This window comes from Excalfactoria chinensis, chromosome 4, assembly GCF_039878825.1.
Source record: "Excalfactoria chinensis isolate bCotChi1 chromosome 4, bCotChi1.hap2, whole genome shotgun sequence".
In the NCBI taxonomy this organism is placed as follows: Eukaryota; Metazoa; Chordata; class Aves; order Galliformes; family Phasianidae; genus Excalfactoria; species Excalfactoria chinensis.
The window spans coordinates 52109392-52135661 of record NC_092828.1 but is presented as its reverse complement, the minus strand read 5'-3'; the positions used below and the strand labels follow the sequence as shown (position 1 = coordinate 52135661).

Here is a 26270-nt window from a genome sequence, read left to right as displayed (position 1 = left end):
TTTTCAACAGCTTCACTTAGATTAAGTTACATGGTGTTGCTGTGAGTAACAATTTTGAGCCCAGCGATAAAAAGAAAAGTGTCTTGTTTCCTCCTTTCCCTTCCAGCTCACTTACTCAGTAGAAGCATTATAAGTTGCAGCTCTCTTTGCTTCATTACTGTTCTTGAATTTCTCATGAAAGTTCCTTAAGAACAATATGGGACTACTATGATGACTGAATGACTAAATGAGGAAACTTGCTAGAAGGGTTCATTAGTTTGATTTCTAGTTATTATTTTGTATATACATCCTGTTATGTGGACATTGTTTCTTGTGTTTCAGTACTCTAAGCACAAGCTAGCTCATGAACGAACTCCAGCAAATTTGAAGTTGAAGCCCAGAGGGATCTACCTGACACTGAACAAAACATTTTTGCGAGACAAACTGAACAGCTTTTTTTTGTGTCTTTCTTTTTCCCTACTTACCAATTAACATCTTCCTTGGCTTTTGATTTTCCTAGATATCCGTGGAATACAAGAGTTTTTGGACAGAGTATCTCAGCAGGGAATGGATGTGGCATTGCAGAAAGTAGAAAACAACATCAATAAAATGATCACAGGGCTCTTTGCCACCATGCGAATTGAAGAACTGAACCGCTACCGGGACACTTTGAGACGGGCTATTCTTGTGATGAACCCCTTGACAGCCAAATCATTCTTAACAGAGGTATGTGTTTAGCAGAGGTAACATCTTGCTCTATCTATGAAGTCTGCAATTGTTTTTGTCAAAAGATTCAGTTTATTTGTAATCATTTGAAATAAGCATTTAAGTGGTCTCTTCAAAGATCATGCCTATTATCTTCATGTCTGTAAATGTGCATGCAGAACGGTAAAACTACATTTTGTGTCAACAAAAGCATGTGGGGAATAAGCAGAAAAATTAGCTCTCCTTTATAAAACTCATGGGTATTCTCTTGCTATTTCCTTGGTTGTCATATTCGTTCCTTTAAAAAGGAAAAAAAAAAAAATCCAATATATGATATAACTTTTGATAATAATCACGCAGCTGTGGAACTGATGAAAGACTGGATCTGAGTGAGGAGTGCAAGATGATAAGCTAAAGTTACACTTATTTAAACAAAAATACAAGCAGAATGCGCCGTTTTCAAGGCTCTGTAAGATTTAGAGACAGAAGACTCTTGTTTTGTTCTTATACTTTCATATTTCATTGATCTTCAGAAATTGATGCTCAAAACCTAACTGGGTATATGCCAGTGAGTGGCTTTTAGGAACATTATTTAGAAAAGGAATTTGAAGTAATTTTTTGACTAGGCATTCTGTTGTCCTCATCACCCCATCAACCTGAGTAATTCTGAATGTCCTGCAATATTTGCATTGCCTCATAACATGTAAACAGTTTGTGATCATGTTGTAGATTGTTCTGGGCTATTTTCTTTATTCAAGGCAGAAATATACCGTAGGTCTCTGTCGTCTTTTGTAAGTGAGATTCAAAGAGAGAATGTCATACAGTGGTTCTGCCAATGGTGTACTGATCTGCTCTCCTACAATCACTGCCTGTGCAAGGAGAAATTTCTCGGGATATCTTTGACAGTCAAAATCTGTTACTTTGTAGTTGAACCAGCAGCCATACATTATGGGTAAACAAGTTAATTATAAAATATATGTATTGCCAATGTGTTAAGTCACTGCTACACAATCTAAGCATGAACATACACGCTCATTTCAAAAAGTGTGTCGTGTGCCCAGTCAGTCTAACCATGTAATTTAGCTTAACATAGTGGAATTGGTAAATGAAACATACGATTTTAATAAGAAATAAATGCATATCTAGTCAAGCCTTAATTTTTTAATTTATTCTCATGGCTTTTCTGCCCAGAAGATGTGTTTAAGCCACCTAGCTGCATTTGGCTGTCAGCTTTTCTTCCCAGATCTCACATACTCTCTGTTTCTTGGTCCCTTCTTGGATGACCAGTTTGGCTGAACTCCCTCATTGTTCAGCTGTGAAGAGGGTTCATTCACTTTGCAACAGCTGTAGTAAGTGTGAGCTTGATTACTATGCAAGTAACAACTTTTCCAGGGTAAACAGACAGTAGCTTGTGTAAATAGGCAGTCTGCAAATTGGAGATTCCTGTGGCAGAATTTATCTTCTCTTTGACTCATTGTAATATTTATTTTTAAATAAGAGCATGGTGGGTTTGAGCCTTCTATTTTGTTTGTTTTAAGCGGTGTTGCTTCTTCTGTTGAGTCTTAGCTGATTCCTTCTTTCTCTCCAGCTTGTGCATCTCTGTAACTTGTAGAGAAGATTATAACTCTAATAGACAAGAAAGTGGAGGTTGAGATTTTAATACAGTGCTCTGACTATGGAGATTAAGAATAAATAAATAAATAACCTACAACTCAACATTCCCCTCCCTTCTTGTCTTTAGAAGCTACATAATTATTTGGGGCATAAAGAGGCAGGAATACTTGGGTATCTCTTTCCCCTCTAACTAAGGGGTTACTGTAAAGTGAAAGGAGGAGACCAGCCATAATCTCTAATGTCCTTTTTTGCTTTGAGCCCTCATGGTGTTGGGGAGAAATTCTGCTGAAGCAGTGAGATTTGATGAGGCTGAGGATTGCAGAGATGTGAAGCTAGCAGAGATAGGGACCACTGCCCAGATCAATTCACAGAAGAATCTGGGAAAATCCTTTGCCAGCGATATAATGATGATTTGTTCAGTTTTCAGTAGGGTGATAGATTTCTGTACCCTCGAATAATCATTCAGCACCCATACGTGAAGGAAATTACTCTCATCCAAACTCCTCTGATTACAGAAAAGCACCTCACATCCAATCATTTCACACAAAAATTGCTATGCTACAGAAGTGCTGGAAAATGATGACAACTGTATGCCACTTGCTTGCAACTGTGTTTCTTGGGGCTTTTTTTTCTTTCCTTTCTCCTTTTTTCCTTTCTCCTTTTCTTTTTCCTTATTCCTTTTGGTGTGTGTTTGTGGTTGTTTTTTGTTGTTGTTTTTCTTTGTGTTCTTCTGATCTGAGATGAACTTTTGATGAAATTCCAGGATATGAAAAGCCATATGGCAAAAAATTCCAGGGTCAAACGGTAGAAGCAAAGAGAATGATTCACCTGGTGCAAAAGTAAAGGGGCTTTTGGGACCAAGGATGTGTCTATCTCCATGTCAGCTTTGGAAGGATGGCATTTCAAAATGGCTAGGAAAGAGAGCAACCACTCCTGTGTTGAGCCTACTTTGCAAATCAAGGGCTTATAAAGTGTGAGCGGGAGGAGGAACAGACCAGCAGACAGGTTGCAGAGTAGGTTCTGGGGGGAAAACAAAACCATTTTAGGAAGCAAAATTTACCAAAAGGATTTTTTTTAAGTAGTTAGACGTCCTCAAGAGGATTGGATTGCTATCAGTACATCTCATCTTACAACTTTTTTTTCTACTTAGCTAACTGCCTTGTTAATTACATGTAGAAAAATGAAGGTGCCTGTTATCTAGGAGATAACAGATTACAAGGGAGGGATGATATTGATGATCTGTTTCTTAGATATAGTAAAGGAAAATTTATGTTGGTTAGCAGTAGACTTTACACAATGAAAATTCAGCAAGCCATGAGTGGAAGGAGCCCTAGCATTAGCAATTTGAATTGAGTGTTATCAGGCAAGCAAGAGGGGCCTTGTTCTAAGAAGTTAAGACTTGTTACAGTCATTTCCTGTCCTCAGTGGAGGGGTTACTATGCTAGCAGCAATCCAGGCTGATGTGAGTGCACACCTTGCTGCCCCTTGCAGTAGCCCTCTTCTTGGTTTTGCAGAATGGTTTGAGTTGGAAGGGATCTTAACTCTGCTTATGGGTGTGGTTTTACCACATACCAGAACAGACTGTCCCGGACCCCATCTAATCTGGACTTGAATGCCTGCAGGCATGGTGCTTCCACAGCTTCTCTGATTAACTTGTTCCAATGCCTCACCACTCTTTTAGCAAATAAGTTCCTATTATCTAATCTAAATCTACATTCTTTTACTTAAAACCATTACCCCTTGTTCTATCGCTACATTCCCTCATAAAAAGTCCCTATCTTGTGTGTTGACCTTTATGTATACAGACAAGCTTATTGTACCAATCTACATATGTTACCTTTTATTTTCAAAGAAAAATTCAAATCATTTAGCTTTCAGGCATTAATACAATTTGCTGTGCTTTCATTTTTTTTTTTTTTCCCTTATTTTAATATTTTCTGTACTCCAAGTTGATGTGGAGTGATATTAAGATAACATTACCTTGAAGAGAAGCAACAATATTACTTTCATAAATAAAAGATCTTGTTACAAATTAAATCTTAAAAAGTCGGGGAAAATAGGAAAAGCATGTAAATGAGACACTGAGAAATTCTTGCCAAATAGAATGCAAATGAAAGAGAGAAGTGAATATTTATAGAATACATAATTTAAAAATGCTGTATGTTATTGAACTTCTACTGTGATTTTTTTCCTCATTATTGCTGTGAATAGAAGATATAGAGAAATTTCATTATTATTCCTTATGATCAGTGTTGTAAATACTATGTCCTCTTTTTGAAATAATAAGATATTTTAAACTTAAGTGTTTTTTTTTTATTTAAAAAAATAAATACTTTTTTCAAGTAGTGACACGGTTGTACCAGAATTCATCTTTGGATCTGATCATGCAGTAAAATCAAGGATCTCTTAGATCAAAGATAGGGATTTTTCTTCAGTGTTACGTAGCTCCCTAATGCAGGCTTTTTTCTTGAAAAAACTTGTTTGAAATAGAAGAGTCTGTTCAACACAAGGATTTTCATCCTTTGTGTGTCTAAGGTCCTCAGAAGCTTGGTCTTGTTCTTTGTTTCGTTTTGGTTTGGTTTTTAGAATCATAGAATAGAATCATAGAATTACTTAGGTTGGAAAAGACCTTGAAGATCATCAAGTCCAACCGCAGCCTAACCAGTAGCCTATCTCTTAAAAAAAAAACAACCACAAAACAATACCACAACAACAAACCTCTGCTAAATCATATCCCTGAGTACCACATCCAAGCGGCTCTTAAACACATCCAGGGATGGCGATTCAACCACCTCCTTGGGGAGCCCATTAACCCAGACATTTAACCTTATTCTATAATGCTGTTCTCACTGAGGTTTATATATCATGGAAGCATTATACATACATGGAACATTATACATCCCTGAAAGCATTCTGCACTTTGCGCAACCTGATCTATGGGAGGTATCTTTGCCTGTAGCAGGGGAGTTGGAACTAGATGACCTTAAATGTCCCTTCCAACACCAACCATTCTATGTTTTTATGATATCCTAGAGAGTGTTACATCAACATTTAACTGTGCTTTGTTCTTGTAGATAATAAATAAATTATCCTGTCTTTAGACAGAAGTGTGATGAGATGTTAAGTGATGAAGTGAATTCTGCTGAAAATAGAAGTTAAGGATCAGCGTGATAGATCTGGGTGATATTTCCTTTCATATCCATGACAAAATTTCTGTAGTTTTCTATGAAAGCAGATGGCAGCATTGTTTGTTCAATCATGAATAGGTTACTTACACTGGAGAGTTTGGAAGACTCTGGTGTAGATATCAAGTATACGTATACACAACTACCTCTGGAGGTGGCATAATCATATAATACTAGTCTGAAGTCTGAAGGCAATAGCTGCTCAAGGAGTTCTCTTTTAGGAATTAGAAGTGAAGGGCCATCAGAAGCTATATGGACTTAGTGTTTTTAATCTCCTCATCTTATTGCATGTTGTCAAATATGTGTATGTGGATTATGAAGAGTTATGCTGTGATTTTAGTACAAAAGATGAACTTCAGAGGATAAAATCCAATCTAGCAGTGTCAGTGAATCTTGTCTCCTCTATTTTTCTCATAAGTAGACTAAATGCTCTGTTTTTTAAGGTTATCTTTCTCATCCTTTCTTGCCCCCCTACACCTCTCCACACCTCCCTCCCAAGAGTTTGAGCTTATAAGACATGCGTTATCTTGCTCTTTTGAAAGTCCATTTTATATGCAATCCAGCATGCCCATTGCAATTACTTGATGTTTGTGGCAATCTAATTAAATACATTTTCTTTTCTTATTTTTTGATCTTTCTGTAGCTAGAGGCTTAAAGTATTTTTTTAGCCTGAAATATCTTCCAAATAACTTTACTGTTTAGAATGTTGAACTTGTTGAAACTTTCATACTTCAAATGTGGTAGAATACTCTTATTTCTGAGTTCATTTAACCTGGCAGAGGGTAAGCAAGTTTCTGGATTTTCATATTTCAGTAAAAATCTAGTCTAATCTTGGATTTACTCTTTGGTCCAGTTTACTGACTTGTTGTACTCTTGAAGCCTTGAGTACAGGCCATTCAGATGAAGGGTGATTCATTAGATATGAATATCTGCTATTTTCCAGTTCTCAGTGGTTGAAGTGATGCTTCAATAGCTTTTTATATGAACCTGCTCTTCATAAGTACAGGTTCAAAGATTAGGTATTTAGTCGTGGGCAAATGAGAAAAGCAAGAAAGTTTAAGTGCTCAAATAAGTTAACTTCAAAGGGATTTGCATCTCATGCATTGTCACCATGATCAAAACCTAAACAAACCATTCTGTTTCTATATTTTCTGTAAAACATCAGGAGGGACACAAAATTCAGGTTTGCAATGTAGCACCTAGGGTGTTTGTAGCACTGTGTAGTACTTGCTGTATCTAAGATACATTATTTTAGTGTATCAAATAAGGAGGAAGCATCATGGGAAATCTATCCCAATGCAGAAGGTCTTCATCTTCTTAAAAGAGTAATCTGAAGCAGGTCCTTTGCACTGATATGAATTTTAGAAATATACCTTTCTGTTCCTGAAAAGTAAGCATGTAAGTTGCATGGAGAGTAGATGGAACATCCTGTCTGCATATTGGCCTTGTTTCTTAATGCAATTGCTAATAGCAACCAGGGAGAACCAGAAAGCATGCATGCTCATCCTACTATGCCTCCTATATTTGGTGATGTGAAAAGGGAGACAAAAGTCTGCCTGACCTTCCAGTCCGCTGGTACCAACTTACTATGGTCATATATTCTCTACACCCTTTTATGTGTTTTAATGGTAAAATAATGACTGAAGAGTGTGTCAAAAAACAATTGAACAGGAGGATTTACGTGCTTCACATCATATCAAGGAATGCACATATATTTGTTATATAGATGTATGCATAACATGCATATGTGTGTGTGACAGTAATTGCTCTTTGTCTTGTTATCAAGACTAATATTTAAACTATCGATATTTTTGTAGTTACACAGTACCACAGTAAAATTCTTCATCCCTGAAGATAGTAAAACAAGAAAAATATATACCCTGCTTTGATGTAAATTTTGACTAGGGTTCTGGATTTTAATCTTCAAAGTTTGGAACCATTTAATAATCTTTTAAATCTCTTTTTCTGTCCCCAATTCTCTTTCTATGTCAAACTGTAAGTTTCAGTCCAGACTCATAAGTCTAAATATAATTCTACTTTTAATGAAATTTCATGAGAAATTTATTTCAAATATTGAGGAAACCTTCAGCTGAACTACTATGTGTTCACTTGACGTAGAAGAATAGAAGTTTTAGGAATGAAGTACTGAGTTGAAGAGAATTTCATGTTGAGAGATTCATATATGAATTTCATATCTGCAGTTGTGCAGGCAACTGTTTGTTTGTGTTTTTCTATATTTTTGTTTTGTTTTTGTTTAAGTACATGACTTTAATGCCTTGGTACCTTGCCTGTTGCTGGGGATGCTGTTCTCTTGACTAAAATTAATTGAGTGGTTGACTTGAGATGTAATAACTAATAGCTTTCTTGTTCTTTTTGGATTGGCTGCTATTTTTCCTGCTTTTTTAAATTGCTGATATAATTGATTATATTCTGCTTGTATTATACCAGAGAATTTAATTGGATATAATAGTCATCCTTGATTTTATAGCTTTACTATAAGCATCTCTGTTGCGCTCCTTCTGAGACAAATGTCTTGCCATAGAGAACAATGATATAATATATATAATGAAACAAAGCTATTATGTGTACACTGGGAGAGACAGTATATTAAAGTACGTAATTTTCACGTAGCTGAGGGTGGCTGTCTGATTCATGTAGGTATTACAAAAAGCCCACTCTGAACATCTGCAAAACTAATGTGCAGTTGACTGCCACGGGATGAGTGCCTTTTTGAGGTAAAAAGACAGCCAGAGAGGATTAACTTAAAGCAGCGATAAGATCTGACAAAACTATTTCTAATCCAATTCTTCCTTCAAAGTCACGTTGTCTGATTGGCAGAACTGTTCTGCTTCGTTCTTTCCCACCTGTATATAGAGGTATTGCCAGTCTATTAGCCTACCATGGTTTCTCTGAAATATAACCAGTTTCCAAGTTACTGTGAAAATTCATTGTTGAATGTTTCTAACCCTGAAGCACAATTTATTCATAAATAATATTGAAATAATTTTGTCCATCTGTTAAACTGAATTGAGGAGAACTTATAATCATATGTTCTTCTATTTTTAAAGAGATGTTGCTAGTTTTGTCTTTTTTATATTTTTTACATTTATTTTTTGAACTAAAAGGATAACTCCTTTCGTAGTGTTACTTTGTAATTGGCTTATGAGGTACAGTTGAGAAGGATTTCCCACAGTTTCATGGTGGTGGGGTTTTTTTTTGGTTTGTTTTTTTTTGTTGTTGTTGTTTGTTTTGTTTTGTTTTTGCTTTTGTTTTGTTTTTTTTTTTGTTGATGTTTGTTTTTTGTTTTTTTTTTTTTTTCCAAAATACACATCATAGTTTTATTCTGGTTTTAGTATTTTTGCTATGTATACTTCAATATTTGCTTCAATTGAAATTCTATCTTTTAAAATTTGGTCAGCCCAATTGGATAATTATCTGCAAATAGATTAGCAGTATGTTAGCAGCAGTGCTTGGTTAGATCACTGGAAACAATTGCTAAAAGAAGTGGGGTGCATCTTGCTTTTGTGGATACTTCATAGGTGGCAGTGATACTTTCAAAGATTGTTGTAATATAATTTATTCTATTTTGAAAGGACTTAGCAGACAGTAATTGACTTTGTGGTTTCCACAGAGCTTAAGAACTTGTGGACTGCTTCTTTTAAGAGCTGATTACTGTACTAAGCAATAATATTTTTGCATCTCCCAACAATAAATTTCGCTAGTTAGAACTTGTATAATTTAGCTAATTTATTAATTATTTTAAATGATTTGGTTTTGTCCTAAATGCTCTCATTTCAAATGGAAAATGAATTAATAGTTGTGATTCATCTCAGAATTTCCATCAAAGAAAATAACAGCTGTTTCTGCTGATTGTAAGAATAGATGCAAAAAGTATCACTTCGGTTTTTTTTAAAATCATGCTATCTACTGCTTTTCTGTGCCATCCACAGTAAGGACTTCACATATTAATAAAGTCCTGTGCTTCCTTGGAGGGTTTGCTCATTTTATCTCTATATCACTTGTAAATAGGCAGTCAGCACTACTGAAGCTGTTGATAAAACCGAATTCTAGACACAAAAACATAGACTGAGTTAAATATTGCTCTTGAAAAAGATTGTTATACAAATGTGTACCAGCCTGACCTAGTTTTGAGATCTTGGTGGCATTAGGTCTTCTAGGACTGAATAGGTATATGTTTCCAGAAAAGCTGTCCTCAGGTAAACACAAGAAAATAGGGAAATATGAAATGGTAAGTGGGCCATTACGTCATCACATCATCACTTCTTTGGGATCCTGTTGGCCAAAACCACAGAGCTGCTGAGCGTGCTTCTTTGGGATTTAGACTGTATCCTTTAGCTCCTGCTATATTCAGTGTTGACCCATAGGTAGCTCTGGCACCAGCTGTGGTGCCAGATTGTTAGATGTATCTGAATGTTCAAGAGTTGTCAGTTTTATGAAACAGTGTTAAGGAAAGTGATATAATATCTCCAGCCCCTGATAGAGTTTTAAGCATGTGAGATTTACTTGGAAAGGGAACCAGTGTTTGTCTTAAGATTTATTAGTATTTTTATTTTAAGAAATTTCCTGTGTTTTAAAGCACATAAAAAGACTGGGAAGTAGCAGGAGCTTAGGCAAAAATTAGTTTAAGCATTAGCATCTGGACATGTAAACACAGAGAGAAAGAAAAAGAGGAAAGGAAAACTTGCAGAGTGATGCTATTGGCCTCCTGTATTAAATGAGGCAAGATGCTCCACTTGTCTGGTCTTTTGTACTTTACCTGGCTTCTGATCTGGCACTGCTGATGAGTTGGACAGCCACAAATTCAGAGATTTTAGTTTTAAAGAATGATTCACATACAGCATTGATTTAATTGCCAAGGTGGGAGGGCAGGAGATCCTTTTAACTCCTCCTCAGGCAACTTGGGACAGTCTATTACAAGGCTTTCAGACAAACAGCCTACAGAACCTTTCAGACAGCAGTCTTGGCCTACAGAAATAGACTCACTGACACTGTGTGACTTGGCATTTCTCTGTGGGGTTTTAAAGGAGAACAATTCCACAGGGTTATTGTGTATGTTATTGGGCATTTTTGCATTGAACAAAAAGTGAGATGTGGTTGCGGGGGAAATAAGTGAGGGAAAAATAAATGGGAAGCGAATGAATGGTACAAGCATTCTCCATTTTCAGTCAAACCAACAATGAAAGCAGCTTCCCACAAGCTGTACTTTTAGCAGAGTCTTTAAAAAAAAATCATTTATTTGGCATTTTGGAAAACTCTGAGGACTGAAAGCTTTTCGTGTGTGATTTCCTTAAAATAGAGTTCATGTTTGAATTGCCTTTATATGTATGAACAAAAAGATTCATTACTGTTTTCACTATTAGATATATATTTCATAAATAAACATTTTAAATATATATTTTTTTACTCTCTGAAGAGAGGGACTACTGGCTCCACAGAATTCCTGGTTCGTGGACAGCCCTGTAGCTGGTGCCTGGCATTTCCAGCTGACAGCATGGTACAGGATGTATTTTGTGGAAGCCTCAGGGTATTTAGGATCACAACATTTCCAGGTGCTTCAGTGTTCTGTCCATAGCAAAGTGCAATTTTTCATCTCTTCAGGTGATCACGTGAATGTTGAGCTCTTCGAATTTCTGTTGCATAGTAACTTCTAGTTCCCATCAGAGCATGATTTAATGTGTCAGTCTTGCCGTAAACCTGTCTTTGATTTTTAAACCATCTGATTAATCTCTGCATTGTTATTAGGATTTGTTTCTCTCAGTCTAAACTGTGCAACTCTGAAGAATCAGCCTGTAATAACCATCAGCTAATTTTGAAATGTGCATCTTAGATCTGGATATATTTGCTAGTGTCGGGAAAAGCTGTATAGCAGGGCCTGCCCATGTTCTTCAGCTCAGCACAGAAACAAGCTTGCAAAACACTTGCCAGCTGTGCACTTAAAATGTGTAATATCAATACACTTCATGTCTCCTGTTAACTTTAATTCTTTGGAGCATCCTCATGGTAGCAAGTTAAATGTGGATTTGATTTGTGTTTCTTCGATTTTTATTTTTGGCAACAGTGTGCTTTCATTTTAGGAAGTGCAAATTAATACTTATAAAATAGAATCATGTATTATTTATATACCGTTTTACATATATCCCTTCAAAATGCGTAATCCAAAAAGCCTGCTTGTAGTGCAGAAATCATGCCAGCCGTATGTTGCTGTTGGAATCAGTATTTAAGGAACAAATTTGTGGTTTCAGCTCCTTATATCAGCTTAATGTTGAAAAACTTTGTTGACATTAACAGCTCAGATTCGGACTGAAGCCAGCTAGTTTTGGTGGGGCTGTTTTTGTTTGTTTGTTTTTTCCATAACAAAATCCAAAGCTTTCCATGGTATGTGCTCCCAAGATAGTCGGGCAGACTACCTGAAAGTTTGGGCTCTGAAAACTCTTTTACAGAACTTCAAAACTTTGGGGTTTCATTCTAGCTTAGAATAAAGCCAGCTTATCAACATGCTCTGAATATTTGCATGACCTTTCTTTCATACAACTTGCCTTCAGAATAGCTTTTAAATTTACTTCCAAGCCAAACACTTAACATTTCAGTCTGGCATATTATGGTCATGGGGCTTTCATTACTGAAAGAACATTACTGCATTACTGTCTTGAATGTTAAAGCACTCATGCTCAGGCATTTAAGTGTTCTTATTGCCAATTGCTAAGTTTGGGATGGAAGCACTTTTTCATTATCCATTTCATCCATTTTCATTTTTGTCTTGCTTGGAGGTTGCCAGACTGCTGTTTCTGAGTATCCTAATTAGGTTTGCAACAGTGAATCCAAGCACACTGTCAAAACAGCATTCAAAGAGGACGCAGAAAGCATTGACAAAGTTATGCAGGTTGAGGTACAGCTGGATGCGCCACATGCACATCAAAAGAGGTCCCACAGTATGCTACCCCTTTTCCACTGCAGCTGTCTCATCATACATGCGTTGTGACATGTTCATCATGGCAAATGAAACAAAAAAATTAGAGTGCATGTATATTTACAGAATTTAAGTGATAGAACTAGGAGTGAAACATAAGGTCAGTTAGTTCCGATGCTTTTATTTGTGTTAAACTTTTCTGTCATCTGAACATCTGAGAGAAATGAATGAAGAATTATATTCAGAAAACGGTATTAAGAATATATTATTCAAGAATAATTGAATTTTTAACTGAAACTAAAATTAAAGCTTAAATCCTTTATTGTCATCTATGATCACTCTTGTTATATCAAGCAGCCAAATCTGAGGTTTTTGTAGTGTACTGTCTTTCTCTCTATCAGTAAAGGGATATTCCCTGAGTAGTTAGTATTTGCTCAAGGAATAAAATACTTCCCTTTGAGAGAAGAAAACAGAAGCATAGAATTCCCCCTGGGGGAAATCTGTGGAGCTGCTTTCAGTTTTGACAAATATTTTGTTGGGACATTAATATAAATTCTACAGGACTAAATTTGTTGAGTGCAAAGATACGCGTATGCAATAAGAGTCTGAAATTTTAAGTCTGTTACAAATGTGTTTCTCCTCACAGGACAGCTAAGTAATAATGTGTTATGCAGAAAGCTGCTGTTCAGATCGGAGTACTTCATTGTGCAATGATTTGAGAAAGTGGAGAAAGTCAATGAAGAGCACAGAAAATTAATGTTTATTGGAGATCAGTTTAACTATATAGATTCAAAATAATTGCATTTTCGAAGCTTGCTTCCATCTTGAACAGTTAATATTGTTTATTTTTCAATATGATCTATATAATTTCCCCTTAAGAGCACTTTTTTTTTTCACCACAACATTTAGCCTGATCTATCTTTCTTTGCCCAAGATCTCTGAGATATCTAATGCGTCATCATTTGCTACTTAAAATCAGGTGTATCACTTCATCCTTTTATTTTATTTTATTTTATTTTTTATTTTTATTTTTATTTTTTTTAATTGGCTTTCTAATGTCTGCATGGAATATAATGTGGTTATTGTCTCATTTCTTTTGTATGACAATTTTAAGGTAGAATTTTTACTCCTCTTAGGAAGGCAGCATTTGTGTGTCATCATCTCAAATTGTTATAATCATTTGCAATCAGTCTTAAATGATTACCACTTGATTCTGAAAATCTTACTTTGGGTAGATCTCTTTCTTTACCTTGCTTCCTTCTCTGACTTTGTTGCTTACTGCATAGACCACAGACACCAGCTCTCTTTGTGGAGCCCACCTTAGTCAGAGAGAAAAATCAGCGTGCTGCTTCCCTTTATTTTGTATTTGAAAACAGAATTTCATAACCTGTCCCTTCTGATCAGATGGCATCCCTCTTTTCATGAGGTGACTGAGTCAGACATTCTTTTGTATCATCATCTTTTGTTGAAGGAAATCACACAATATCCCATTTGTGTTTTTTGATGTGAGAGGTTTTGTTGGGTATTTTCCCCTCCTTTTCAGGAGTTAATGCCCTAATGGCTTTAAATACACTTCCTCCTCAGTAGTGTACAGCCTGCTGGAGTGTAGAAGTCGTAGCTCTATGAACTTCTGTCAATTTTCTACTTTGTCTTTTTGGATTTATCCAGTTCAGTGAATCTGACTTCAGGACAGAGAGTTTGGGATTTGAACATGATGAGCTCTGTACATATATCAGTATACAATATAGGTATATTGTGCATGTATTGCTTTCCCAAGGCAACCGCATAATATACTCAGTAAGACTACGTCAGGCTTCTTGCCTCTAGTTGCTTGAAGATTTTGGTGTTCCCCAGGGGTCAGTGCTGGGACCCATCCTCTTCAATATCTTTATTGGTGACCTGGATGAGGGCATTAAGTGCACCCTCAGTAAGTCTGCAGATGTCACCAAGTTGGCTGGAAGTGTGGATCTGCCTGGGGGTAACAAGGCCCTACGGAGGGATCTGGATAGGCTGGAGAGCTGGACTGAAGCCAATGGGATGAGGCTCAACAAGACCAAATGCCGAGTCCTGTACACTGGCCGCAAGAACCCCAGGCAAGACTTCAGGCTTGGGCAGAGTGGCTGGAAGACTGTGTAGAGGAAATGGACCTGGGGGTATTGATTGATGCTCAGCTGAACATGAGCCAGCAGTGTGCCCAGGTGGCACCAGGCCAATGGCATCCTAGCTTGCATCAGAAACAGTGTTGCCAGCAGGAACAGGGAAGTGATTGTCCCCCTGTACTCAGCTCTGCAGTGGAATTGGCTGCCCCAGGAGGTGGTGGAGTCACCGACCCTGGAGGTGTTCAAGGAAGGTTTGGGCACTGTGTTGAGGGACATGGTTTAGTAGGAAGTATTGGTGGATCGTTGGACTGGATGATCTTGTAGGTCCTTTCCAACCTTGGTGATTCTGTGATTGTGTGATTCTGAGAATCACATAACTTCCTCACAACCAGTAATTCAGGTGCCTTGATAGCCTGCTTCTCCTTTTCCAAACTGAAGTGAATTTGTGTTGTGGTTTGCTCAGTCCAGCAGCAATATTAGAGCAAGGATTTCACTTCTTACCATGATGGATTTTGCTATTTTAATTTCATACTAAGTTCTATGCAAAAATACTACAATTTCAAAGAAGAGGGAAAAAAATCATATCTTTTTCCTAGACAATTCAGTGTCCAATGGTAAATATTTATTCTGAGGCACTAGAATATACATGAATTCAAAAGAAATAGGTGAATTGACTATTAGGCCACTAAAGAATATGTGTATAAACAAATCAAATTCTACTGCTCAACAACTTACATTTTTCTTCCTAAAAGTCTTCCTTGATGCATTCTGTATAACTTTCAAATTAGTTTTCTGGCACTGTCTATTTTTTCCAAGAGCTTGTATTTTATGTGATAGCTGTAGGGTGGATTTGTTTGACACAACCCACTATCTTTTGTTCAGCTTGTAGAATTTGATTCTTTGTCACATCAGTACATTCCACACAGTAATATTTAATTTTCCCTACATTATTGATATATATAATCTTTTCCATACTGACAATTCCCTATGAATTGATGTTCTCGTTATGTGTAGTAATAAAGATATATATTTATATTGAATCTTCCCCTCAGTACATGATTATTTTAAAATATGAGGAATCATATTTAGGAAGGAAATGGGAATTCTATTCTCATTAACATTTTTGATTATAATTATTTTTAGTTAATAAAATTTATCAAGATCACCATGTCCTTGTGTTTCAAAGAGTTTCATCGCAATATTTCATCTGCGGCAATTCTACTATGGCAGATTTTAGCATAATACTCATACTAAAAATGACTACAGTATGGACACTGGTTATTTGTAGTTTACCATAATTTTGTCCTGCCATCTTCTCTTGGTACATAATGCCTGGACAATTCTGTTTGTAAACTTAACTTTGAAACCTGCTCTATGATGAAGACTCACAGATTTAATCTTTCTGGATCTCCATCCAACTTAAATTTGTTCTCTCTCTCTCAGGTATCTGTTTGATGCCTAATCACCTAAATTTATGCATTTTTTAAAAATCTTTTTTTGCTTACTGTATTCATTTTGGATAAGCTGCTATATTCTCATTCATCTTTTGTTCGTCAGTTTTGTCTTCTCAGAGGAACTTCACATCTGTGCAGCATTTGAATATATCTAATTCAGTCCAGAAAGTAATTTTGACATGCAGACTTTCCCAGCAAAATGTGCACAGCTACAATTTGTTCCTTGCACATGCAAAATCACCTTGTCTGATCTTAATAAATACATTATCACCTAGTATGAATCTATTCAAAATACTGATGAAAGGTTACTTTTCTACATTGTTGCTCTAATCATCTACCTGCTCTTCAGTCTACTTTCTTAGCATTATAAAACACAAAGCTTTTATTTTATTTATTTATTTTCTTGGAGCCTTTCTTGAAGTATTGAATCTTGGCTTTTGTATTTTAAAAGGTGTTCAAATGTCAGCTCTTATTTGCTTTGCCCATCTGTTATTGTTCACTGCTTTCGTTTTCAGTGATCTTGCTTCTGACATGAGTGTCCTTTACACGTGGAAAGAGCATGCTACTAATTCACACTAAAGCAATTTATTATCCTGCTTCAGACTTTCCTCAAAACCCTTTTGTCACCTTCCCTTTGATTAACTTGACAATTCATAGGCAGCTGTTACATCGAGACAAGAGAACTGCTTGCTGTAGTGTGTAATATTCTCTTGCTTCTTTGTACTTATTCACCTGTCTACCCACCTCTTTCTCTGTCTACCTACATATCTGTTTTTATGCTTCAGATACTGACTTTCAGAAGGCAGGTTCTCTCTCTCACCACTACATGTGTTCCAAGATGGTTTTTGACCTATAAGCCTTCCTCTTGTGTTCATTTTTACATATGCTGAGGTCCTACACTTAGCTTGCTTTGCTGGCTGCTGTGGTTATTCCCTCCTTTTTGTCACTAATTGCCCTAATTATCCATAAAAATTAGTCCTTCATATAATGTCAAGAACAATATTTCTGTGGTGGATGGGTAAATATTTTCCCTTGATTAACCAACAATAAGCATTCTTGTTAATGGAATACTGAAGCGTTATTTAATTATGGTCTTTAAATCAAATTTTTATACTTATTGGTTTGCTTAACTTCCTATGCTGTGTTTCCAACTCCTAAAATGTGGAACTGATGCAGTAAAGAATTAGGAGAAATTTTAAGAAGTTGTATGATTTTGAAGGAATTTAACTTGAAAAATGGCAGGCGTTTTTGATTTTATGATCATGAAATCTCAGCAGTGTTGAAGTAGATTTAAGATCTCAAACACCAAAGTCAGTCTAAGGGAGATAAATTTCATTGCATGTCAAAGACATCTTTGACCTTCTCTTTTGATGTAGTTCCCACCTGAGTAGTAGAGTGCCTTTTCCTTTATAAGAGCAGATGATTTCTCCTATTTGTATGTGTAATCTGTATTCATGAAAGTACAAAAACCTGTTGTCCTTTTATTATTTTTAGTAAAACTGAGTTCCACACCTGTGTCTTTTTATGATTTCAAAGTACTTTGCGAGCATTATTAGTTCAACCAAGAAATCGCTAGTGTTTTGTGGGACTTTCTGTGTGTAATAGAAACCATCTTTGGAGGCATGACATTGTGGGCTGACATATTAAAATAAGAGGCATTACTTTCAGGTAAATTGTTCTACTTTGGTAGAAAGGGTGTATTTGTATGCAGCGCATGCTTCTCCTGACTTTCATTCTAGTCAGAGTGGGAGTGTAGCAAGCTCATATTTGTTCATATTATATGGTGCAGATGCAAAACCTCAAATGAATTAAAATACAACTTAAAACTACTGTTTGAGGTTTTGAGTTACTGAAGTTGTGATCGGATTAAGCAGCTCTTTGAATGGTCTTACAATTTTAGAGAGAGATAAACTCAATTATGATTCCTCTAGGTTTTTAAACTTCTCTTCTGGGGAAAACCATTGTAGCGGCGTTTTTCAGGAATATAACATTTTACAAATCATAATTTTTCTAATTCATATTCATCCATTTTTCCAGATACGGCTATAGTCTTGGGAGGCAATATGTAATATTATAAGAGAACTTGAAAATATAAGTAGGAAATTAGAAAGTTTCATAACTGTTAGACTGTATACAATTTCACTTCATATTTATTCCCTATTACCTAATAAGTCTCATCGTTTCCTTCTTATTCCTTCTCTATGTTGGTGTTGCATTAAGTCCAAACTGAGTAATTACATAATGTAGAGAGAAGCAGGGGAACTGTCTTTTTGAGTATGTGTTCATTAGGAAGGGTTTTTTATTATTATTTATTTTGAAGTATTTTGAAGCTATTCCTAAGTCATTATTTCCCTCCTCTTAGCAGCTATTGTCTGCTGTCCTCAGCTCTTTGTCATAGGTACATGTATTTTTTCTTGACTTCTGAGTGTTAATATTTTAAAGAGAGACTTTTGGAGGAGAGGAAGAAGGTCAGAAACTATTCAGCAATGCTTAGGAAAACACCAAGTCCGTTTCAAGGCTATGGAGAACGTAAAACATGCACTATAGCTTAAGCCTTCAAAATTATAAAGTAGGTAAATTGGATTTTTATGGAAATTTCACAGAAAGACTTGTATTTCCAAACACCAGTATAATATCTGAATCAGGGTGAAATCCGCATGAGATTTGCTGACTTTAAAATCCAGCACTTTCTTTTTATGCCATTGAGCAAAAAACTGTGGTTTTTTTTTAATACATATTTCATAAATAACAAAATGAAATTTTACCCCCTATTGACTAGCAATACCTTGCATTAGCCAAGATGAAGTCATTAGGAGTAGCATTATAGCTTTGCTGTATTTCAGGGCTTGATGATGTTTCTATTACAAGACCTGGCCTTTAGGGTTATTTAAAACCAGAACTTCAAATTTATTTCCAAGGCAGATTGAAAACTTCTGTCATGATAGAAGCAGAGGTGTTTTTTTGTTTATTTGTTTGGTTTTTTGTTTGTTTCTATTTTTAATAACAAAATAGAGGAAAGAAACTGTCAAGGTTTAAAACATCTTAAATTAAGTGTGGGCGTCAGTAACTCCTGCCACTGACTTTCTCCATAAAGGCAGGAAAGCACCTTTGCTTCTTGGTGGCTGCAATGTCTTTGTCTTCTTGGAATTCAAGTAGCAGGGAAAAGGATTGTTTTGTTAGGGATTTTAGCTATGTAGCTTAGCTCAGCTCAGTTAAAATCACCAAGTTGTTCCGTATTGTGAAATTCAGGAGGCTGTTTCTGTTTTCAAGAATTATTGAAGGTGTGAAAAGAAGGTTGATCTTAAATGACTTTTCCTTGAGTAATTTCAAATTGGAGTGGTTCCAAGCTCTTCAAAGGCCAGGCCCTCAGCTCTATTTCCCACTGAATAAGCTACATTATATGGGTGATTTGTGGATGTCTGTCCCATTTTTTTTTTTTTTTTTTTTTTTTTTTTTGTTGCCATACAGAAGAAACTAAACCAAGATTACTGAAAAAAAAAAAAAAAAAAAAAAAAAAAAAGGAATTAACTCGAACATTTTCCATGATGTTTTGCATTCTAACAAAGTGTACTTGTCTTAAATTCCAGTTTCGTGTGACTGAATAATACAAACACATGAAATATAATTCGTCTTATAATAACTTAGATAGAATGACATAGGTTGAAAGGGATCATTTAATTCCAGCCCCCCTGCTGGTAAGGTTGCTAACCACTAGATCAGATTCCGCAGCACCCTGTCTAACCTGGCCTTGAATACCTTCAGGAATGGGACAACCACAACTTTTCAGAGCAACGTATTCCAGTGCTTCACCAACCTCGAAATGAAAAATATCCTCCTAACATCTAACCTTGATCTCCCCTCTTTTAGTTCTAAGCCATTCCCCCCTTGTCGTATCACTATCAGACCATGTATAATGTCAGTCTCTCCTGATTATAAATTTCTTTTAATTACCCAAAGGCTAAAGTGAGGTCTCCATGAAGCCTTCTCTTCTCTTCTCTTCTGAACAAGCCTCAGCCTGTCTCTGTAGGAATGATGTTCCAGCTATCTGATCTGGACCCACTTCGAGAGCTCACCTTTCTTGTGCTGGGGGCCCAGACCTAGGCACAGTACTGCAGATGGGGTCAAATGACAGCAGAGGGGGACAATCCCCTCCCTCTTCCTGCTGATCACCCCTCTTTTGATGCATCCCAGGACACAGTTGGCCTTCTGGACTGCAAGTGCACATTGCTGGCTCTTGTCCAGCTTTTTGTTCATGTAGTCTTATTATATTAAAGAAAATGTTGAGTTCAAACATGACTGTTTGAAAGAGGCAGTGCTAGATGCTTAACTTTTTTTTTCCCCATCTTTAGAAAATGCAGAGCTGCAATAGCATAAGGTCCCACTGATGAAAAACCTTTCTGCCTTTTCTGAAAGGTGATTTCTTACAGTGGAGACAAGATGAAGCAAGAAGGGGAGGAAAGGTCTTCTGGATCTTCCCTCTCTTTTAACCTGATTGTAGAGACCACAGCCAGCTACAAGAAATGATCATGGCATACTCAGACATTGTGGGAGAAGGCACACAAGTAATGTCCAGTGATGGGTAGAGAATCCCCTGCTGTCTTTGTCTAAACAGTATGCAGAGGCACTCCTAATGAATTTTAATCACACTGAAATTTCTTTCTTCTTGTCTTTCTTTTGTTTTATTTCTTAAATTTTCTTTGGTAGTGTTGCTGTTGTTGGGTGCTAGTTGGACTACAAATGTAAACAGTGCTTGTATCTTAATATCATGAACCATTGCTTGTGAGCTTTAAGAATTTCTTCCTGTCTTTCATATCAGAAGAAAGTGCATGCTATTGCACCTGTGTCCAATGAAGACAGAGAAAAAAGAAGAGTTGCAGAGGTCCTCCTTTCTTCTTTTATCTTTACTGTGTTCAATGCACAGAGAGCTATGGCGCTGAAACAGTCCCTTCACAATAAGTCCTTCTGTCCTCTTCTTTCTCCTATGTCTTCCATTTTCTATCGTATGCTTCAGTAGATTGTCTGATCTGGTTGTTCATGTAAGCTAACAAAAAATCCTCTTTTAATTAATTTGAGTTATTTTAGGATTTCTTCTACCATGTTTTGTTAATACTGAATAGTTATGGAGTTTATTTATGAATATAACTGAAAATTTCCCCCCTAATGACATTAAATGATTATGAAGAAATCCTTTAGTTCATTATAAACTGCTAATTAATGCTATGTAAGGAAGATTTTATTAATGATACTTTGGAGAAGGCAGAATAGAAATGTGCAAATCTGGACCAAGTAATGAATCTCTGTACTAGTAGTCAAACAGGAAGCTTTTGCTAGTTGAAAGCTGCAGTGCATATAACATACAATCTTACTGGATGCCTGTGTTTTTAAAACCAACGTCCTTCCTATATCTTTATAGTATGGATAACATCCAGCCGTAGAAATCATCATAGATATGTCGTCTTTTATTCATGATCGTGTCAAAATACTGTCAGCCAAAGCTATAGCTTTGCATGGAATATTGATGTATACATTGCTTTCTCCCTCACAAACTTGGGAGATGAATTTAAAAGAAGCTTTCTGCTAAGCACGGATATACTCTCCAAAGAATAACGGTTAACCATATATTGCAATTATATAAACTCTGCATTCATGATAAAATGAATCTACAACATAAAATGAAAGCAAAATAAACAAAACGTTCTACCCCGGGAAGGCTTTTGGGCTTGATTTTATTATGTATTACAGTTAAAGCTCAGTGTGTTATCAGTGAAGCTGGACAGTGGAGAAGGAAAAACTGAACCAGCAATCAGGTACCCAAGGAGACTGATACTGCCTTTTTCATTCTCATATTCTGCTGAAATAATGTGGGAGACTAAGATGTAAAGTTGAGCATGTGGATGCAAATGGATATTCAAAATGTTGGGATATCTATTGTTTTTTTTATTTATCTAGTCTTTAGACATTTAAAAAAGATTTTATCTGCAGCATTGTTCTACATATCAAGTGGAAATATGATCTTCTGTATTGATCGAGACATAATGGTCTTTTAGTCAGATCAGAACATTAAGTTCAGTTGTCTTTTCGAACTGTTAATGAGGTGGGCATGGTATGAATCTTTAATTCTTAGAAACTAGGTAACTAGTTTTCATGATGTTTCCTTACTTTGAGAAGGGACTGTCCAGAAGATGCAAACAGAATGCTATTTTGTCCAAACAGAAAAGAAAGAATGCTAGCCAAGTGTTACAGAATATCATTTGAAATATATATATATGTATGTATATTTGGTTTTCAGACTTTCAGAAGAGAAATGCCAAAAGGAATGCATCTTCCTCTACGATTTCTTGACTTTGCTCACAGCATGTTAGCTAATCAGTGACTGAATTTATTGCCAAGAAATTAACAGTACTTAACAAGGAAATATATATATCAGAAATACGTACAATAAACACATCGTGAGAGAGTTGGAGTGAATCATTTTGAAATATTTGACCAGTGGAATTAAAGTAATGAAAAGTACTAAGTACTTAGACTACAGTGTGAGTCACTGTATAAAACTATTTGAATTATCCTATGCAAAGTGTTTACAATCTAATTAGAAAGTCCTGTCCCTCCCACTGATACTTAAAAACCAATGCAAAAACGGATTATTTTTAGATAATGAACATTTCAACTTGATCATCATCCTCAGACCACCAGCCTGACTATAAGTGGTTGATTTCTTACTGTAATTCCATATAATGATCAAAATTGAAAGAATTGTTTTTAAAACAATCCAGAACACTGCTTTGAAAAAGAGAAGTGAAGAAGCCATACATTTAGCAGAAATGTACTTACTGTTATGGTATTTTAGTGCTGGTTGTTTTTTCTCTCCTAATTTTTTTCTATGTGCTCCACCTCCTCCTGTCTGTTCACTATCCCCCTCTCTGTCCTTTGACATCAACTTAGTAAAATGAATGCAAGAGCCTTCTGTTAACTGAAGTGCCCTTTTCACCATTCTGTGTTTCTATCTAATTAATGTAGGTATTTGCCAATATATGTCAAGAACCTACAGAAAATGTACTTCTTTCTTGTCTTCGCTACTCTTTTTCCTATTTCTTAAAACCTAATCACATAACCCTATTTGAAACTGAGAAAGAAATTACAAAGGCAAGTTCTATATTTCTGCCCATTTTCATTTTTCCTCTCAAGTCACTTTGCTTAGTTTTATTTTTATATTCCATTTATTTTGCTCAGTTGTGACTGCAAATGTTAATAGGTAAGATAATTATATATTTTGAATGGAAAAGTAAAAATTTTTCAGTCTCTATAGTTGTTCCAGAAAAAGAACAGTTAGACTGGATGATCTTAGTGGTCTTTTCCAACTTTAATGAATCCACGATTCTCTGAAACAATATGCAGAATGACTTGTCTATAATACAGCTTTCCAGCAGGAAAAAAAAAGAGAGAGAAAAGAAACTCAACATAGAACACAGTCCAGTTTGGGATATAAGTACAGTAAAGCCTCGGACCTTGCTTTTGTTCATATAAAGTGATTTAATTCCACCTAGTTAGATCAAAGTATCATAAAACAACAGGAACTTCAGAAACTTATGCTTGTTTACAACTCTGTCTGTGGAAACAAAATTTGAGTCTTAACATATGAGTGACTAATGCCTATTAACATGGTTAATGTAAGTGTTTGTGATCTTATCCCATATGACATAGATGTCACAGTTTTCTTAAAACTTCTATAAATAATTATATTTCTCAATTTATCATGTATGGTTTGTGGCTTCTAGTAACAAGAAGTATGATCCCACAAGTAATTTCAAATTCAAAACACAAATAGTGGGAACTGTTTGCATGTAGGCTTCATGGCACCTTGTTAGTGTGTACACTTCTGCCATTGCTTATCTTAAACATTCTCCTGGGCTTAGTCTGTGGACAGTCAGAAGAAAATGTTTTGCTATTTAGTGAGCCAAGGCAGTGAAAGAAATCACTGCTGCTACTGAAGGTGCCTCCTTAAATCTCAGAATGGACATTTTGTTTTATGTTACTATTTATAATTCAGTGTACTAATAAAGTAGGAGAGAATAGGAATTGAGGTGTATTTTCATAAACACATGTTAAAGGCAGAAATGTTTCTGGTCTCTTGAAGTTACCTGGCTTATTTTTAACCCCAGTTTGCTGTTCTGTTTTGTTTTTTTTTTTTTCATGTATCCAAAACCATTTTAGTTTCAATATGATTCTATCAGCAACCCTGTATGAACATGCTACCTTAGAGAAGCAGACTCCAGTATATGTATAGGATATCTAAAAACCATAATAGGAAAAAGGAATAGGAAAAGAATAGGAAAAGGAAAAGAATAGGAAAAAGAAAACAAAACAAACAAACAAAGTGTTTTAAAACCACTGTGCAGAGTGTTTTAGCAGAAAGCATTATGGCTACAGTAAGGTTTTGACAATGGGTAGTTGTTAACATCCTGTCCCTGTCCTTGTCTTACACTTAATTTAATGCCAACTTTAGTTTCTCTGCAAGATGCAAATACTGACATAGTCCCTGCAGTGACAGTCTTTAACTTTAAAAATCCAGGTAATGTGTAAATCAAGAGACTTAAATCAGTCACCAAGTAGGCTATGGTCTGCAGTGGCATATGTGTCTGTTGTCATTAACTTGCACAGAAAGGAGCTGCTCAGCTGTCATTTTACACAACAAATTCAATGCAGCATTTGATGTTTGGAAAATGCAAACAGTGCTCTGAGATGGCAGTCGAGTCTGCAGGCTCTGGCTGCCCTGAGGGCCTCCCCTCTCCCAAGGGAGGGCTGCGTCCCTGCAGCAGGGTCATGGTGATAGCAGGACCCTGCAGCCTTCAGAGGGATGGAACTGTGCATGGGGAATTCTCATGATAGGAAGAGCAACACTACTGCTTTTGTAGGCAAAGAGAAAGAGATCATGTGCTTGAAAGAAAGATCACCAGACTGTTTTACTTTATTTTTTCTACATTGTGGTACAGCTGGCTGATTTTCAAGAGCAGCACTTCTTGACTCTGATATATCCAGGGAGGGGATCAGTTCACACCTTTCAGTTATTGCAAGCAGGCATGTTGGCACAGTAGAACATTTCAACCTCAACACTGCATGTAGTAAAATAAATGAATGACCTTCTTTGGATTTGTGTTTAATCTTAATTTTTTTTTAATTCTATTTTATTTTTATTTCTAATAAGGAATAGCAGATTTGTTACTCTGGCTCATTGTCCTGCTCTAACAGCTGCTGGTTTTCAAAGGAAGAAGGGACTTGCCCTCTGCCTATAATGTGTATACCAGACCAGACAAATGTTATTGAGACCTTATAGCTCTCTATAACTTCCTGAAGGGAGATTGTAGTGAGCTGGGGGTCAGCCTCTTCTCTTGTGTCATTAGTGATAGGACCAGGGAGAATGGTTTCAAGCTACAGCAGGGGAGATTCAGGCTGGACATTAGGAATGGACTGCCCAGGGAGGTGGTGGAGTCACCGACCATGGGGGTGTTCAAGGAAAGGCTGGATGTTGTGTTGAGGGACATGGTTTAGTGGGAGCTATATTGGTAATAGGCGAACAGTTGGACTGGATGATCTTTTAGGTCTTTTCCAACCATGGTGATTCTATGATTTTATGATTCTATTGCTGCTCCTTATTTACAGTTAGCCTGTTTTTCTGCTAGTTTGAGCGTTTTTGTCTTTTTGCTCACATGAGGTAGAGGAGATAATTAATTGAGAATGATATGTCTATGTCTTTTCCATGTTACTTACACTGAGCAGGTAACTTGTTTGGGGGAAGGGGGGTAATTCAGAATTGTCTGACTGTTACTTTAAAAAGGAAAGAAAGAAAAATCCTGTACCTGAAATATCTTCATTAGTGATGTCTTGACAGCTCTATGATTATTAATAGAATTAGCAGTATTTTGCCTCGTTTCAACTCTGAAAGCTTCAGTATAGAGAAATACTTGAAGAACATCTCACTTATTTCAGATGGACACACTCATTCCTGCTTGTAATATGCTCCATTTCTAATAATGTTATATATTAATAATATAGTAAAAGTTGGGGTATTAAATATGTCCATGGCCACAGAGTTGGAGACAGAAATGAGGGCAAAGAAAGCTTTCTCTTTCGCATGTTACTGAGCTTTGAGACGTTCGTATCTTACTTTTGAATCTTATCTGTTTTTCCATTTTCTTTTGACAAACTCAGTCTCTGCCTACTGACCTGGTAAGGAAAGATTGTTTAGAAACTGCATATTTTTGTACTGTTTTGAACCTGGATCAGTTTTTGTGCCTGTACCCCAGATCAA

At 36.2% G+C, this 26270-nt stretch overlaps 1 protein-coding gene across 7 annotated transcripts in view; it reads left to right on the top strand.

Moving 5' to 3' along the window:
• The window catches only part of GRID2 (glutamate ionotropic receptor delta type subunit 2), a 651664-nt gene that overhangs the window by 397452 nt on the left and 227942 nt on the right, over nt 1-26270 (top strand). For all 7 annotated transcript variants that reach the window (XR_011903406.1, XR_011903404.1, XR_011903405.1 and 4 more), the window contains one exon: nt 500-705. Coding sequence is in view for 4 of the 7 variants with exons in the window: in XM_072334995.1 (XP_072191096.1) it covers nt 500-705 (206 nt within the window). In the remaining 3 variants the exon portion in view is untranslated. The remainder of the gene's footprint in view (nt 1-499; nt 706-26270) is intronic.